At 44.6% G+C, this 18,213-nt stretch overlaps 1 protein-coding gene across 7 annotated transcripts; it reads right to left on the minus strand.

Moving 5' to 3' along the window:
- Positions 1-3,006: 3,006 nt before the first annotated feature.
- RAB29 (RAB29, member RAS oncogene family) lies at positions 3,007-17,880 on the minus strand. 7 transcript variants are annotated; one of them, XM_030302152.1, is made up of 7 exons: positions 17,738-17,880; positions 10,170-10,327; positions 9,514-9,751; positions 6,450-6,554; positions 5,588-5,769; positions 5,178-5,299; positions 3,007-4,880 (listed from the first exon to the last, which is right to left on the minus strand). In XM_030302152.1, exons 3-7 carry the CDS (start codon positions 9,635-9,637, stop codon positions 4,769-4,771), a joined length of 645 nt encoding a protein of 214 aa, XP_030158012.1. In that variant the 5' UTR covers positions 9,638-9,751; positions 10,170-10,327; positions 17,738-17,880; the 3' UTR covers positions 3,007-4,768. The 7 variants fall into 7 exon arrangements, with proteins under 7 accessions (XP_030158012.1, XP_030158011.1, XP_030158010.1 ...); XM_030302151.1 differs by lacking the exon at positions 17,738-17,880 and having other exon boundaries at positions 10,170-11,269; XM_030302150.1 differs by lacking the exons at positions 10,170-10,327; positions 17,738-17,880 and adding an exon at positions 10,036-10,148.
- Between the last annotated feature and the right edge of the window lie 333 nt (positions 17,881-18,213).

Below are 18,213 nucleotides of genomic sequence, written 5' to 3' on the forward strand. Positions count from 1 at the left end.
CCCTGTATTTGCAAATAACATAGCTGATATTCAAAATTAAATGTCAGTCACTGCATTTGGGTGACATACCTTAGTAAATGGAAGTTGTTGATTAAACATTTTAGGACATGTGTGCACCGCATGCTACTCAAACTGCACTTAATGTGTCCCCAAATTTAATATGGAAATGTGATTGTCTCTACTCCATGCATGAACATAGTTTTAAAAGCTAACACAAAACGGAAGTTCCAAACCCAAAAAGGATCAGTTCTGTTTCTCTAAATGTCTGGGCTTCTTTTCTTTTTCAAGATTTTTCGAATTTTCGGAGCACCTGGGTGGCTCAGTTGGTTAAGCGTCCGACTTCGGCTTAGGTCATGATCTCACACGGTTTGTGAGTTCGAGCCCCGCATCCAGCTCTGTACTGACAGCTCAGAGCCTGGAACCTGCTTTGGATTTTGTGTTTCCCTCTCTCTCTGTCCCTCGCTCATGCTGTCTCTCTCTCTCTCTCAAAACTAAATAATCATTAAAAAAATATATTTTTTAATATTTTTTGAAAATTTTCAGGCAATCTCTACACCCAATGTAGGACTCAAACCCACCACCCCAAGATCAAGAGTTGTAGGATTCACCCACTGAACCAGCCAGGTACCCCTGGGCTTATTTTCTAAAATAGGTTTTTCAGGTCAAATGTTTCCCAGAAACCTAAATGATAGAATGGAGATGGGAAATTCAAAGACATGAAGTTATGTCTTGACTTCATGACAAATTCAACTGGCTGCCTGTCAGTCAATCAAATTTTGAGACATTTGTTCCCTCAAACATAAAATGTGAAGAACTGTTTGCTTTCTTATTTCAGAGATAGTTTAAGAAGCATATACAACTCAGAGCTTGGGGAAGAGTTTACACCAACACAGACATTAGTAGTTGGTGCTACTGGGCTGCCCTTCTCACGTCATGATACATCATAAATGCCTACTCTCTGTCCTTGCTCTTCCTACATGCTTTCTCCTCTTTATTCCCATTAATGTGTAGTTAGCTCCTAATCACATAGACTTTGGGTGTAAATCAAAGTTGAGTACGAAGAAAAGGTATTAAAACACTACCATCGCCTAATGAAGTCCTGTGAAGTGTATGTGATAGTTAATTTGTCAATCTGACTAGGCAACGGAGTGCCCAGATAGTTGGTTAACCATCATTCTAGGTGTTTCTGTGAGGGTGTTTTTGGATGAGATTAACACTGAAATCAGTAGACTGAGTAAAGCATCTTACCCTCCGTAATGTGGATGGGCCTTGTCCAATCAGTTGAGGGCCTAAATACAACATAAGGTTGACCCTCTGCTGAGCGAGACAGAATTCTCCTGTCTGATGGCTTTCAAGCAGGAATATCATCAGCTATTACAGCCTAACTAACAGCCTTGGGACTTGAACTGGAACGTCAACTCCGCATATGTTGGACTTGCCAGGCTCCATAGCTGCACATGTCAGTTCCTTATAATAAATCCCTTTACATATGCATATATCTCCTATTAGTTGTGTTTTCCAGGGGAATGCTAATACAGAACCACACCGTTATATACTGAAACTCTGCAGACAAAATTTGAGAGAATTCAAATTAGGCTTGAAAGTCAAAGAAAAAGCAGAGCTGTTCCACCAACGGAGGCCATATATAGACATATTGTTGAGTCTCAGGTATTTACAGCGGGATCAAAAATACATGGAGTACTTTCCAACACACATCACTTTCTAGTGGTTTCCCACTTATTCCTACCTGCAGCCTTGGGGATTATTTGGCTTTAATAAATGAGTCACTTACATACCTGAAGCCTCTTCCTATACAGTGAACCAAGATGGCAGAGGGAAAAAGGGCACTGAGGTTCACTCCCTTGGGCAATCTGCCACTGGATCTTACAGAATACCATGGAGATTTCTACATCTTCCAACCATAGCCTTAGATCATGTCAAAAGCAGACTATTGTTTACAAATGAACAGCAACACACAGGAAAGACCTCCTGTTAGATGGGACAGAGTTCTGAGGACAGAAGACAGACGACGCAAAGAAGAGTTAAATCTGGAGATGACAGGAAAAAATGAGGACCCCAAACATATCTTAGCAATAGCTAGGGCAAATGAATTGGGGAAATCATCTTGGGAGTAATTCTGGCTCATTAGTAGTAATGAAAGGGCAAACCGTCACTTACTGTGGAGGGGCCTTCCTTGACCTGTGATCTCTTTTTCTCTATTTGTTTGGTCACTCAGTTATTCTGTTCAAAGTCCAAAACCAGGGCAGTCACAGGTCCACAGCTCTGTTCTCAGCCCTTCCTTGGATCTCTTAAAAACACTCCACAGGACATGCTTATGTTTTCGTTCTGTCCAAAAACCAGCTGAGTGGTTGGAGGGGCATCTTGTCTCAAATATGCAAAGTTCTCTAAGGAAGGGCTACAACAATATCCATGTTCCTAGCAATTGTACCAACATGTAGCATCCCAATGACAGGATATAATTATTTTTAGTATAATTCTAATTCTAATTCATGTAAACATTTCCCTCTTTTTAAAAAATCTTAATTGATTTCCCTTTTCTTTATGGATAGGACATACAGAGGAATTAGTTACATTTCAATTTCTTCTTTAATTAGTTTCAGCCCTTTAATGTTCACCACTTAAGAAAAAAAAATCCAGAAGGACTGGCAGGCCAGCCTCGAGCAATGCTTGAAAAAGCAGGTAACTCTTGAGTCAGCACATGGGAAAAGAAAACATATTCAATGTTTTTTTTTTTTGTTTGTTTGTTTTTTTTTTTTTTTTTTATAATGGTCACATTTCCAAGCAGTATTTGGAATGTTACATCAAGTACTGAATTGGTATTAGGCGATGGATACCCGTAAATTAATAGACAGAATAAACATTTACCTACGTTTTTTAAAGGTGTTTAAAAAATAAAATCTCCACTTCCACAATACTCTTGAATTATTCATCAGTATAAAATGGCACTTTAACAAACTCACTTCAAAGGAGAATAACTACCATGAATACAAGACTTATTTCACCTTTATTTGTGACTTTGCAGAGGTTCAAACCGGCAAATAATAATCAATTTTCTTTTCACATAAAGGGAATTAGTTACTCCACTAATACCTTCAGAATCGTTGTAATAAAAACCTATTATTTTAAAAGGGTAATACAAAAGAGAACTTCACGGTCTTAAGAGACTATGCACAAGTGATAATACTTGGTATTAAAAACCAACCAACCAACCAACCAACCACTGAAAGTCTGGCTCCCATTCTCTTTCTGATATTTGGCCTCTGATCATTCTCTTAAGACAGTAGTTTCCAAAGTCCGGTGTATATTAGAATCACCTGGAGAGCTAACAGAGCACAGGGGAGCCCAGGGGCATTTATGTAGGGAATGCCTGGGTCTGTACATCTTTACCAAACTCCCCAGTGATGCTTTCCAAACCAGGCTAGTCAAATTATCCGGGTAGCTTTGAAAAACAACAAATTCCCAGGCTCCACCCCAGGAAATTTTGATTCAGTGGGTTTGAGAAATCTTAAAACATAAAATAAACACCTTATTTAAAAAAAAATGTTTTTTTAAACAAACTTCCCAAGTGGTTCTGATTGGTCAGATTTGGGAGTTGCTTACTTAGGATGCTTACTTATCTAAATAAGTGTCTTTCAAAAAATTCTAGGCCTGAGTTCATTAAGAATATTCATAACTTTGGGTAAGTTATAAATCACCATCCTGTGAGAATTTAACAAATTAAGCTGTCTAGAAGTGATTTGATACTAAAAACCCTACCCGATTTAGCACTTAAATTACTTAAAGATTTTCTGTCTATCTACTCAGTCCCCTCAGGCAAAGGTCTGTACATAAAATTTGTTTCTTAAGGCTGTTAAGTGCTAGGCACCCAAAGTGCTCAGAAGCAAGTTGCCCCACAGGATTTTGTTCTATTAACCTTTCCCTCTTCCATTCAGACTCCCCGAGCTGTGCGGAACAGACCTATTTCAGGGCACCACGGCCAACTGATGTCATTTGCAGTGTTACACGTCAGGACACCAACCCAGAATACCTGCTAACCCCGCTCCCACCCCGCTGGTAGCGAGATACTGAAAAACTCTAACGTGACAATTGATTCCTTTGGGGGAAAGAAATGCTCTCACCACACACAATAAGTAGTTTAAAAGCTTGACTATTCTTGAAGCCAAGGTAAGAGAAAGCCAGTTATGACTTTAGAAGCTTCAAAAATACAGTGACTTTTGCGTTACCTCCTGTAGCCCCAAACCCATGGATATCCAGCCGCACTCCTGTGCATCTTGGAATCAGAGGTTCAAATTCAAAGTCCAAGACAGGAAGAATCTGACAGCGATAACCTACGATGAATTTGGGAAATGCCCTTTGCTCTCGTTTTCCTCGCAATCTGAAGTCCTATCAGGTTGAGATATCAACATACATCAAATGGGAAAATGAACGTGAAAAACAGGTGGGGATTCTGATCACAGGTGCCGATTTCCAACGCTTCCCACAAAATCCCGGATCCCAAATGGAGAGATAAGATGAGCTTTCTTACACAGAAGGTGCCAACTGAGTCACAGCAGCCAGCAGCGAGTGGGAGCCCACCTGTGAGAGATGCAGAGATGCATTTGAGTCCCAGGCTTTCCTTAGTCATGATGGTCCTTCCAGGACAGCTGGCAGGAGACAGTTCAAATGCACATGAGATTGCTGGGTGGGCAACCAAGGGAAAGGGATGAAGAGACCTCCTGACAGTGGGAGGGAAACAAGCCAAAAACTACTAGCAGCACGCCCAGCTGGAGGAGGGCTTGGTCTGCAGATTGATGTAGTCCCCTTGGGTGGACAAAGACATATCTTCTCTGGAATTGCTCATCATCTTTTCAATGAGGACTCTAAAAAACAAATAAAAAGTAAGCCTGATAAACTGGGTGGAGGAAAGGGAGGAATGGCAGACAACTGTCTGCCTTATCACCAGATGGCATTCGGTAAAGCCACAACCTTAAATGCCCCTTTGTCCCCAGTTATCTCAGGAGAAAGGACAGCATCCCTGACCTTCCGAAGCTGGGATTCCAGCGGCTCAGTCTGTTCTTGTTTGTTCAGAAACAAGGAAAGAGGGTCCAAGGCAGGGAGCGGCGGCAGAAGACAGGTAAATCTGTGGGTCTAACCCCAGAACAACATGAGCTACTCACCTCATGGCCTCGTTAATATTTTTGTTCTCCTTGACCGATGTTTCTGTCCAACCTGTGAAACCATTCTCTTTACTGAACCGGTCAACTTGGTCTCGGCTCACTGCCCAGGGGGACAGATCACACTGGCGAAGAGAGTACATAAAAGGCAACACCATAAACTTCCTGAGAGTAGGAACACTGCTCAGATAGTTGCGGATTTAAAACCTTTCCACCAATGGCTAAGAGCACCAGCATCTAAAATCTAGTCAACATTCTCCCCAAAGAAAGTCCCAGCATCCCTTGAAAAAAGGTAGAGATGATTTTGCCAACTTGAGAAGGGGAAATGGATGCCTGGAATCAGAGAGCATTTTAGACATGCTTACTCTCTGACCACAGAGGCCAGGGGCCATTTTCCTAGATTAACCACATACTTTGTTGGCCAAGAGCAGGCAGGGCACGGGCTCTCCATTAGGCAGCGTGAGCTTGCTGTCCAAGTCCTGTTTCCATCTCTGGCTGTTGGTGAAGGTTGTGGCGTTGGTGACATCAAACATAATAACACAGGCGGAGGCATCCCGATAGTATAGTCGTGTCATGGAGGTGAAGCGCTCCTGCCCTGGGAGGAAAGAAGGGAGCTGTTGAAAACGTGATGCTAACAGCTAGTCTCAACCCCCTCCAATACCCTGCCCTTCGTGTCTTCACGGTGGGGGGACAGGGCAGTAGGCACTGTGGCCGAGTCCAGATTCTGTACCCAGACCGCCCAAGTCCAAATCCCCGCTCTGTCATTTACTATCTGCATGACTTTGGCCAAGTCAAGCTTTCAGCGCTTCAGATTTCTCATCTGCAGAGCGGGGATAAAAGCAGTAGCTTTGATCACAGGGTTGCTATGAGGATTAACGAGTCATTGAATCTAAAATGCTGAGGAAAGTGCTTGGTATACAGTAAAAGTCAGCTGTTATTATTATTGTCTCTATTTTCTGGGGATCTGGTTTCTCACCAAGGTCAGCTGAAACGCTGGGAAAAGCACCCTCCGCCTGCTGTGAGAGCGCCCACCTATGGTCTGGACAATCCACCACCCTGCCAGCTGCTCCGCCCACAGAGAAAAGGCCCTACGTTTATCCAGGGCAAAACACCTACAGAAAACATCTACAGCGACTCATCTTATGTACCCTCTGAACGACCCAGTCATTCTGGCTCCAGAAAAGCCCTTCTGGGATTGCTACCCCACTTTTTCTGAGGGCTTGCTGATTCAACCAAAATTTCTTCCTTTGTTCCTAATGCATCTTTGCAGCCTACCTGCAATATCCCACAGCTGGAGCCGCACCACCTCTGAGTCAGACCACTGGAGAACCTTCAGAGCAAAATCCACTGAAAATACACGTAGAATCGAGTAAGATTTACCTTTAAAAAATCCATGAACAAACCCGGATCAAATGTGCAGTTTCAACTAGAGACACCCAACTCTAATCCTTTCTATTTACTTTTCAGCTCTCAGTGGGCTGAGATGAGTCCACCACACCTGTGGAACAGACAATTCTTTTTTTTTTTTAACATTTATTATTATTTAAAAAAATTTTTTTAAGTGTTTATTCTTTTTATTTTTTATTTTTATTTTTTTTGAGAGAGAGAAAGAGAGAGAGTGCGCGGGAGGGGCAGAGAGAGAGGGAGACACAGAATCCGAAGCAGGCTCCAGGCCCTGAGCTGTCAGCACAGAGCCCGATGAGGGGCTCGAGCCCATTAACTGTGAGATCATGACCCGAGCTGAATGAAGTCAGATGCTTAACCGACTCAGCCACCCAGGCACCCCTATTATTATCTTTTTAAGTAAACTCTACCCCCAACATGGGGCTTGAACTCACAACCCCAAGATCAAGAGTCACATGCTCTTCTGACGGAGACAGCCAGGTGAGCCTGGCACAGACAATTCATAACCACTCTCTGAAGGGGTCTTCGGCTTTTATTCTCTCAACAAACTCATCGATTTGTTACTACATCTCTCAGGCTGGGGGACAGGAGGGTGGGAGCAATTGTGAAAACCATTCCTGATCTCAAGCTACACAGTTTCTGGGAGGTCTAGGGGGTTTCCTTAGGGATGATCGGGCAAAAGGGGGAAATGAGGTAAGTGTGGGTAGCTTTTGCATCTTCCACATTCAATTTCACTGTTGGTTTCTAATCCGATTGCATTACGAGGAGAACACACCCGGGGGGTGGATTCTATACCCTCCATAAGGCCCTAGGAATTTGGGGCAGGAATGGGCTAAAGTGCAGGGGTCCCAGAGGATTCCCAGGAAGAAGAAAGACCCCGCATGGATGATGCTTTAAGAGCAGTGCTGGAGTCTGTAGATGCTGAGACTCCAGGAGCTAAGCCTGAAAGAGTCTGCCAGGGGGCCAAAGCCTTTTGATAAGGAGAGAAAATGAATAATTTCCCAGATTTGGAGATACATTTTCCCGCATCTGTGACAGAAATGAAAGCCAGGGGAAATTTAGAATAATTACTGAAAAAAAAAAAATATAGCCGGAGCCAATTATTCTTTACTAAAGGAAAACCAGAGCAATTGCTAAAAACTCATTAGCGAAATATTTTTTTTTAAGTTTTATTTTTATTTATTGATTTTGAGAGAGGGAGAGAGAGCGCAGGTGCAGGAGCTCACAAGTTGGGGAGGGGCAGAGAGGAGAGACAGAATGCCAAGCAGGCTCTACACCATCAGTGTAGGTGAGATCACGACCTGATCTGAGAAGGAGTGGAACGCTTAACCGAGTGGGCTACCCAGGCATCCCTGTATTTTTAACCAAATCCATGAAATAGGGGACCTCATATTATTTAGGAGGTAGGGGGCAAAATGGTCAGGAAATAGTTTTTGAAACTTTAAACCCTAAATTTCGGGGCGCCTGGGTGGCTCAGTCAGTTAATGTCTGACTTCAGCTCAGGTCATGAATTCGAGTCCTGCCTCGGGCTCTGTGCTGACAGCTCAGAGCCTGGAGCCTGCTTTGGATTCTGTCTGTCTGTCTGTCTCTCTCTGTCTCTCTCTGTCCCTCCCCCACTCGCACTCTCTCTGTCAAAAATAGATGAACATTAAAAAAAATTTATAAACCCTAAATTTTGCTGGATGTTCTCAAGGAGGATGTTTTAATGGTAGTGTTAATGCTTGTTAATTTTTTTAAATTCCATAATGGACACCAGTACCCATCTTCAGTATTTACATTAGTGCAGGGTTTTTCCTTAAAAAAAAAAAGAGTTCTCTTAATGTAGATAAATGAATAAATGTTGTGTTACTCTCCCCCTTCACCAGCTGTTCCCAGCTAAACACCTTCTACCTAACACAAAGGCATTTCTACCTCTGAGGGGAAAAAAAAAGTTGAGTCCAAAGCCTGTCCCTAGAAACAAATGAATGAACTCCTTTGTGTTCCCTTCTTTTTTCACCTCCCCAGTTTGAGAGAAAAAGGGGTGGAAAGATAGGCCAGATAATCCATATATTTCAGATTTCCTAAAGAATTTCTAGGTTGCCTTTATTTAAGCAATCCATGGACAAAAATACACACAGCTTACCAGCCTGGATAAGCATCAGATTGTGGGGGCCAGGGGCCCTCCCAGGTAGGCACCCCCAAACAAAGCTGGGATTCTAGGGGCGCCTGGGTGGCTCAGCCTTAAGGTTAAGCATCCAACTCTTGATCTCAGCTCAGGTCATGATCTAGCAGATCTCCGAAGGAGCCCCACGTGGGGCTCTGCGCTGACAGAGGGAGCCCGCTTGGGATTCTCTCTCTCCCTCTCTCTCTGCGCCTACCCTGCTCTGTCTCTCTCAAAATAAATAAATTTTTAAAAATTATTAATCACACACACACACACACACACACACACACACACACACACTAGCATCCTTTAAGGCCAGATTAAACACCTTTCTGTTCCTTCATCAGCTGCCTGGAACTCCTGTGAGAGGCAGGCCAAGAGCCCCAGCCGGCACCCAACCGGGCCTCCCAGGTAGGAGGGGTGGGGGTGAGGGTCCCAGCGGCCTCTGCTGATGACACGAATTTGCCCATGACCGCCTGGAAGGTTGCAGGAGACCCGAGTTCACAGTTCCCGGGGGGGGGGGGGGGGGAACGCCACAATTGCGCATTTTCTCATCCACCCTTCCCCATTCCTCCTCTTCACACCTTCGCCCAATCTCTTCCCCGGCAGTCAGCTCAGGCTGGGTGAACCTCACTGGGGAAACCCAAGAGAAACGTGCAAATCAAACACCGGGCAGTTACTCGCTCCAAGATCCCAGACACCTACTTCCTGACGGAGCAAGGGCCTTGAGGGCTCGAAGCCCCGGGCTCCCCACCCGCAGGGGTCCGTCCCGCCCCCGCGGCGACATCTCACCTCCCACCGTGGACTTGTAATGTTTGTTGAAGCTGTCCTGGGAGTATCGCTGCACCAGGGACGTCTTGCCCACCGCGGCGTCCCCCACCACCAGCACTTTGAACAGGTGATCGCGTCCGCCCATGGCTGGCGGGCTGGACTGGTGAGGGAGGCGGCCAGTGGGGTGGGGGGGAGTCGCTTGTTTTAACTCCTTCGGTTCCGGACCCCCTCAAACCGAAGACCGCCCGCTGGAGCGGCTCTGACGAGAAAGCAAAAAGGGAAACTTTGCACTCAACCTAGACGCGCTTCCTCCCCGTGCGGCCGCAGCCTGGGTGGGGCGCAGGGCGCGAGTTCCGAGCCCCCGAGCTGTTCGCACCTTCCCCACCCCCCGACCCCCCCGCACCGGGCTGCCCAGAAACTGGACGTGACCCAGCGGTGCCTCGCCCACGGGGACTTCCCCGGAGCAGCACCAGCGGGCGAACCCGGGCCAGCGCTTACACGGATGGGGCCAGACGACGGGGGCCCTCCCCGCCCTGCACAAACCAAATTCCGGGCAAGGAGCTGCTCACACTTAGACTCCGGGGACCCTGGACCGCCTAGGGCGGCGCGGGGCCCCTTGTCTTCCTCCGCACGCGTCACGTGCAGGGCGGCTTGGGGCACTACATTCCCCAGCTTACCTCGAGGCGAAGAGAAACTAGAGGAGAGCGGAGAGTGCCCCGCGAGGCCTCCTGGGAAAGGTAGTTTATGCACTTTTTTTTGTTTTGTTTTTTGAAACGCTGCACAAAGTTTCAAGGCTTTCAAACCTCTTCGGTGGTTTGGGATCTTTATAGTAAGCCTGGAATGGAAAAGATCCTTCAGAGGCGATTTATTCCACACGATCTCACCTGCCTCATTCCGTCCCCAGATTTCCCATTATCTTTAAAGGTTTTATGGAACAAAGGTTAAAAATTGTTCCATAGATTCCATAAATGATTCAACTAATAGAAGTTCCAGCCTCATCCCTCATGCTCCCAGCGAAGTCCATTTGCTGTTTCTTTGATCACACAAATCTCCAGTATCTTAGGAACATGAAGGCTAGCTCTTTCATTTGCCATGTGGCTAGGATAAGTCAAGTTCGGGGACATTTGATCAAGAGACTGACCCTTAGAAAAACTTATGCCATTAAATGTCAGTTATTATTATTATTTGATAACTGGCCACAACAGTAAAGGTAGAAAACGAAGAGACAGTTCCTTATTCTCACTTCACAATTCCCAATCTTATCGTTTGAACTGGCAGCTAACTGGAGTCCACTGGGAGTCCTCCTCCATTTGCTGCTGCCGTTGCTCATAAATAATCATTAAACTACACTTTTGCCCGTGATTTAAAAATTTTGGCCTATAGCTTTCATGACCTACCCCACCTTTAGTTAAAGAGTTAAAGGGACCTGAGATTCATGGCAAGCAAAATAGCTCTATTTTTCTGGGCTTTTGCCAGAAACAGAAGAGAAAACAGCAAGCCCTGGGAAACACAGCTGTGCGCAGGTCTCTTTAAAAAAAAATTTTTTTTAACGTTTATTTATTTTTAGAGACAGAAAGACACAGCATGAGTGGGGGAGGGGCAGAGAGACCTGGTGACACAGAATCCAAAGCAGCCTCTTGATAGACAGGCTATCTCTTATGACCCTTGAGGACAGAACATCGGCATGATTCATGAGGTATTTAGCCCCAAATGTTTGTTACCCAGGGGGCGCCTGGGTGGCTCAGTTGGTTGAGTCCAACTTCAGCTCAGGTCATGATCTCACAGTTCCTGAATTTGAGCCCCACATCGGGCTTGGAGCCTGGAGCCTAGAGCCTGGAGCCTGAAGCCTGCTTCAGATTCTGTCTCCCTCTATCTCTGCCCCTCCCCTGCTTATATTCTGTCTGTCTGTCTCTCTCTTTCAAAAATAAATAAACTTAAAAAAAAAAGTTTGCTACCCAGGTATGGGAGGTCAGGCTAGCTGCTCATCTGAGAGCCCTTTCCAAGGGTCTCTTCTCAGTTCCCATTGGCTTTGACATAGCTGACGACCCTTTGACAACTCTTTGGCTTTGTGGTTGGTCCTCTTGTCTCTCTGACCATTACCTTTTTCTTTTATGGTTTCTTTCCACCCCATCACTCCCAAAAGGGGCTATTTTTCTAAGGCTTGATTCTTGGTCCTTGAGCTGATCATTCATTAAACACAATTCATGAATTGCTCTTGGCTTCAAATATCTCTCAGTCTTGACTTCATTTATATTTTTATCTCCAATCAATTATATTCAACTGGTACTTAAAGGTGCCTCCACTTGGATGTGGTTTCACAGCCTCCCTCTTAGTACATCACCACAGAAATGGCTCCTTTCCTCAGGGTCCCCATTTTTGTCACTGGTCTCATTGTTTCTTTGCTCCACTCAGGTTTCAGACCTCGAGCACTAAAAACAAAACTTTTTTAGGCCCGCCTGGTGGATCAGTCGGTTAAGCTTCTGACTTTGGCTCAGGTCATCATCTCACGGTTCGTGAGATCAAGCCCTCAGTCGGGCTTTGTGCTGACAGCTCAGAGCCTGGAGCCTGCTTCACATACTGTGTCTCCCTCTCTCTCTGCCTCTCCCCCACTCACACTCTGTCTCTCTCTCTCTCTCTCTTTCAAAAATAAAATAAAACAAAAATTAAAAAAAACTTTTTAAAACGTTTATCTTTGAAAGAAAGAGTAAGCACGAGTGTGGGAGGGGCAGAGAAAGAGGGGAACAGAAGATCTGAAATGGGCTCTGTCCTGACAGCAGTGAGCTCAATGCAGGCTTGAACTCATGAACCTTGTGATCATGACCTTAGCCAAAGTTGGATGCTTAACTGACTGACCCACCCAGGTGACCCTGAGCATTTAAAAAATTTTATTTTTCTGTGGTAGGAATACTTAACATCAGATCTACTCTTAACACATTTTTAAATGTGTTATGAGATACAAAAAAATACAAATGTTTAAGTGTGCAACAGAGGTACAGTGTCGTACATTAGATCTGTAGAATTTACTCCTCTTGCTTAACTGAAACTTAAGCCCATTGATCAGAAACTCTCATTTGCCCCCTCCCCCCCATTTTTTGGCAACAGCTATTCCACTCTTTGATTCTATAAATTTGTCTATTTTATTTTATTATTAATTTTTAAATATTTACTTATTTGAGAGAGAGGGAGCAAGTGGGGGAAGGGGCAGAGAGGGAGAGAGAGAATCCCAAGCAGGCTCCACACTGTCAGCGCAGAGCCTGATGCGGGGCTCAAACTCACAAACCCTGAGATCATGACCTGAGCCAAAACCAAGAGTTGGATGCTTAAGCTACTGAGCCACCCAGGCACCCCTAATTTTGACTATTTTAGATATCTCATATAAACGAGATCATGCAGTGGTCGTCTTTCTCTGACTTGGTTATTTCACTCCACATAATGTCCTTAAGCTTCATTCATATTGTTGCTTACTTGCAGAGGTTCCTTTTTCAAAAAGGCTGAATAATATTCCACTGTATGCATGTGCCACTTTTCTTTATCTATTCATCTATCGAAGGACATTTAGGTTGCTTCCATATCTTGGTTATTGTGAATAGCATTGTAATGAACATGGTAATGCTAATATCTCTTTGATATACTGATTTCAATTCTTTTGCATAAATACCCAGAAGTGGGATTTCTGGATCATATGATGGTTCTATTTTTAACTTTTTGAGGAGCTTTCATACTGTTTTCCATAATGGGTGCAGCATTCGCATTCCCACCAACAGTGTGCAAGGGTTCCAATTTCTCCCCATCTTTGCCAACATTTGTCTTTTTTTTTTTTTTTTTATAATAGCCATCTTGCCAGGTGTGAAGTGATATCTCATTGTGGTTTTGTATTTCCCTGATGATGAGTGACACTGAACATTCTTTCATGTACCTGTTCACTATCTGTATGTCTTCTTTGGAGAAATGTCTACTCAAATCCTCAGCCAATCTTTTAATCACACATTAGTTTTTTGTTCTTTTGCTATTGCAGACTTTGAGCATTATGAACACTTCCTTTTACACACATCACTTTACAGACTCCTTTTAAAAAAGTCAGTCACCACATCATCTGATTCTTCTTTCAAAAACATTACTCCACCCACCCTTTCTGCTTCCTATTCAGTGCTCTTTTCCTGGTTCAGGCTATCCTTATCTCACACCTGGGTCATCTCCAATAACCTGTTTTTTGGTCTCCCTGATTCGAGTTTCTTTTATCTCAATTCATCTTACACATTGTCCGGGATGATTTCCCTAAAACATCATTGTTCCCTCCACTGTCAACCAACTATCCAAAGACCGGCCAACCTCCCTGAGATGGTATCCAAAACCTTTTTTTTTTTTAATTCTTTTCAGTTATTTTAAAAATGTTTATTTATTTTTGAGAGAGAGAGAGAGAGAGAGAGAGACATAGACAGGGAGTGAGCGGGGGAGGGGCAGAGAGCGACAGAGACAGAATCTGAAACAGGCTCCAGGCTCTGAGCTCTCAGCACAGTGCCCGTCACAGGGCTTGAACTCACAAACGGTGAGATCATGACCTGAGCTGAAGTCAGACACTTAACTGACTAAGCCACCCAGGCACCCGCAGTTTTATTTTTTTTTAACGTTTATTTATTTTTGAGAGAGACAGAGAGTCCAAGCAGGGGAGGGGGAGAGAGAGAGGGAGACAGAGGATCCGAAGAGGGCTCCAAGCTAACAGCAGAGAGCCCAACAGGGTGGGGTAGGAGGGCTCAAACCCACGAACCAGGAGATCGTGACCTGAACTGAAATCAGACGCTTAACTGACTGAGCCACCCAGGCACCCCAGTATCCATAACCTATGCACTGGACTCACCCTCCCTAACTTGATCTCAAAGGAGAATTTCCCCTTTGACAAAGTCAGGTTCCTTACACTCTTTAAAAGCCCAATTTCATTTTTGACCTTGCACTTTTGCCTGGTGCCTTACCTATCAGAATACTCTCAGTATTGACATACCTAACTCTTCCCATGCTTCAAGTTCCAAAAGTCCCAAACTTTTGTGTGTATAAGAGTCACCTGGGGCACTTGTTAAATGTGGACATTCTGATCCAAGGGTATCTGTCTTTGTGTCCTAGTACTAGGGTGACTCCTAGACTAGATTCCATTTTGAGAAATGCTGTTAAGGCCTGACTTCAGTGTCAACTCATTTATGAACATTTCATTTATTTCTGCAGCCCTTATTCATCACCTTAGCATCTACAAGCTGCTTGACTTGTGGTCACTTAAGCATGCGACCAATTTACGATTATTTAACTTATAAAAAAGCAATCAGCATGTTGCAAAGTAAACAAGGACTTCAAATACAAAATTTTGGCTTTGGTCCCTGCTGTCTGGTAGAGGAGCTTCTTGAAGTTTCCCAAATCAGAAATATGAGGAGCAGGGCACCTGGGTGGCTCAGTAGGTTAGGTGTCAGACTCTCGATGTCAGCTCAGGTCATGATCTCACGTTTTGTGGGATGGAACCCCTCATTGGGCTCTGCGATGACAGTGCAGAGCCTGCCTGGGATTCTCTCTCTCCCTCTCTCTCTGCCCCTCCCCTCCTTACTCTCTCTCTCTCTCTCTCTCTCTCAAAATAAATCAATAAACTTAAAAAAAAAAAAGTGAGGAGCAAAGATTTAAGAGGGTAGATTAGCAAGTTCCTGGTGTCCCTGCCAAGTCATAGAGTTTCTATCGAAGGATGACAGTTCCTTTGTTGGGGGGGGGGGTGTATTTCATCATCATCATCTTCTTCTTCTCCTTCTTCTTCTTTTAATTTTTTTTTAATGTTTATTTATTTTGAGAGAGAGAGAGAGAGAGAGAGAGAGCAAGTAAGCATGAGCAGGGAAGGAGCAGAAGAGCAGAGAGAAAGGGAGAGAATCCCAGGCAGGCTCTGTATTGTCAGCACCCAATGCAGGGGCTCGATCCCACAAACCCATGAGATCATGACCTGAGTTGAAATCAAGAGTTGGATGCTTAACCACCTGAGCCACCCAGGTGCCCCCGGGGAATTCTTTGACAGTAAGTTGCAGATTTCCAGAGAGGCAGAGAAGGAGGGAAAGCACATTCAGGGGGCCTGATGACTGATTTGCATATACGTGTTTGGAACACAAGTTTGTTGGAAGCTAGGGAAAGTGGCCAGCCTTGGTTTGTTACTATCACACTTCCTATAACTGTCTGCCTTTCTCCTTTTTATTTCTCACTTTTTATTTTGAAAATGTTCAAACCCATAGAAAAGCTCAAAGAAGAGTACAATGCATACCAGTATGTCCTTCAGTTGGATTTCAATTTCTAACAGTTTGCCACATCTGCTTTGTCTCTTTGTGTGTGTACTGAACCATTTGAAAGTAATGCACATTTCATCCCTAAATAGTTCAGCACACAGCTTCTGATGATGAAGTTTACTTACAAAACCAAAATACCATTATCACACCCAAGAAAATTCACCTTAGTTCATGAATATCGTACACAGTGTATATTTATACCTGTCTATAGCCTTGAAATATTTTTTTTCCTCATTTTCTCCCTGCCTCTGATCTAGAATACAAAGTTCATGCGTTGCGTTTGGTTGTTTTATTTCTTTCGTCATTTTTTTCCCCTAAAGATTTTATCTAAAAAAAAAATTTGTTTAAGTTTATTTATTTTGAGAGAGAGAGAGAGAGAGAGAGAGAGAGAGAGAGAGAGAGAAAGAGAGAGAGAATCCCAAGCAGGATCCACGCTGTCAGCACAGAGCCCAACTCTGGGCTTGATCTCACGAACCGTGAGATCGTGACCTGAGCTGAAATCAAGAGTCGGACGCTTAATGGACTGAGCCCCCCAGACACCCTAAAGATTTTATTTTTAAGTAATCGCTACACCCAGTGTGGGGCTTGAACTCACAATCCTGAGATCATGAGTCACACACTCTACTGACTGAGCCCGCCGGGCGCCCCGTATGTCTTTTTAATGTAGAGCTGTGCTGTGTCCAATACAGGAGCCAGTAGCCATGTGTGGTTATTTACATCTAAATTAATTAAAATTAAATACATTTAAAAATCAGCTCATCAGTCACACGGGCCACATTTCAAGGTGTTCAGTTGCCATATGTGAGTCGTGAACAGCCCAGACGTGATTATTTCCACTGTCACAGATAGTTCTATGAGACAGCATCAGTCTGTAACAATCCCCTGCCTGTTTTTTGCTTTTCATAACATTGGCTTGCTGTTTATTTTATTTTTTTAGTTTTTTTTTCTTACTTTCTTTTTAAAGAGTCCAGGCCATTCTCTCGTAGACAGTCCCACAATCTGGACTGTCTGTTTTTTCAAGGTTAGATTCTGGAAAAAACGTTTCTTGGCAAGAGCCCTACATGGAGGATGTGGCATACATTATCTTACGGCACTAATTTCAGGTGCCTGCTGGTGATGCCTTCCGTATGAATTCAGTAAGTACTTATTAAAGAAGTGACCCAGCACCAGGCAATCACCGAAGGACTCGGGAGCTTGACTTCAAATAGAAGAGAAAAAGGGTTTGTGTGGTCTCCCGAGCCTCCACCACTGTGCCAGGACAGACAGGAAAAATGCATTGTGACATGAAACGGAGACAGAAGTGACATGGCAAGTGGCCCAGCAGCACGGAGGGAGGAGAGGGACGGACCCAGGGCAGGGTGAGCTGTCCCTGAGCCCCAGACTCCATGCTCGTTTAAATGATCGTAACTTTTTGGTGATTGCTTTGGGCACAGGAAGCAGCTTGGTGAGATGCCCGTGACCTAGCTGAGCATTCAGCTGGAAGGCTGCACAGCAAGGTGCCCTAGGAAACCCTCTAGAGAGAGGCTGGCAGGCTCACAGAGCCACATGCCGCTCGCTCCTCCGTGGGCTTGTGCCCCGAGTCTGGGGTTAACTTTGCGCCTGGGAATATGTAGGGAAAACATCAAACTCTGGTTTTTACGGTTTTGTTGCCACATTCCCCTCCTTGGAAGGATACCCTCCCTTCCACCCCAAATAAGGACCAAGGAAAGAAGATAGAAAAAGGGCAGAAGCTAGAGGGGAAATTTTGGTTTAAAGAACTGAGCGTGTGGTCCCAACTGTCTGTGTGGCTCTGAGGAAGTCACATCTGTAAAATGAAGGTGTTTCCTTCCAATGCAGATGTTTCTGTTCTAATTTTCTCTGTCCTTCTAACTCTGCAAGAGGTGAGGAAGGCAGAGATTACTGTGCCTGTAGGCCATCCTTAGTTACTCACCGACTTGGTTACTCACCTTAGTTACTCACCGACCTTAGTTACTGCCTCTCCACCGAGACTTGGAAATACCACGGTCTCCCTAGCCCTCTCAGAATTAAACTCTAAAATGAACATTGATGATGGAGTGCCTGGGTGGCTCAGTCGGTTAAGCGTCTGACTCTTGATTCCAGCTCAGGTCTTGAGCTCAGGGTCATGAGTTCAAGCCCCACACTGGGCTCCAGGCTGGGTGTGGAGCCTGGTTAAAATAAAATAAAATGAACGTTAATGAGAAGTCCCCGGGCAGGAGATTGACTGAAGGTAGACGTATATCTAAAGAAGGAAGGCATTGATGTGAAGGGAAGATGGTCAACCTGAGAGGCAGAGAGAGGAGACACTGAGAGAATAGTGGCCACACCTCTTTGGGCTTTGGTGGAGACCAGAGTCTTAAGGGAGTATTTGGCCGCCAGTCAGATGTCCCTATTGCGGAGACTCATGCAGCTGACTGACGAGACC

Source organism: Lynx canadensis, chromosome F1 (assembly GCF_007474595.2).
Source record: "Lynx canadensis isolate LIC74 chromosome F1, mLynCan4.pri.v2, whole genome shotgun sequence".
NCBI lineage: Eukaryota > Metazoa > Chordata > Mammalia > Carnivora > Felidae > Lynx > Lynx canadensis.

Coding starts and splice junctions, on each gene's coding strand:
- RAB29 (XM_030302152.1), bottom strand. CDS start 9,637: ATGGGCGGACGCGATCACCTGTTCAAAGTGCTGGTGGTGGGGGACGCC. Junction 6,555..9,513: donor TTACAAGTCCACGGTGGGAG/GTGAGATGTCGC, acceptor GATTTTTTAAAG/GTAAATCTTACTCGATTCTA. Junction 5,300..5,587: donor GCCTGCTCTTGGCCAACAAA/GTATGTGGTTAA, acceptor TCTCTTCGCCAG/TGTGATCTGTCCCCCTGGGC.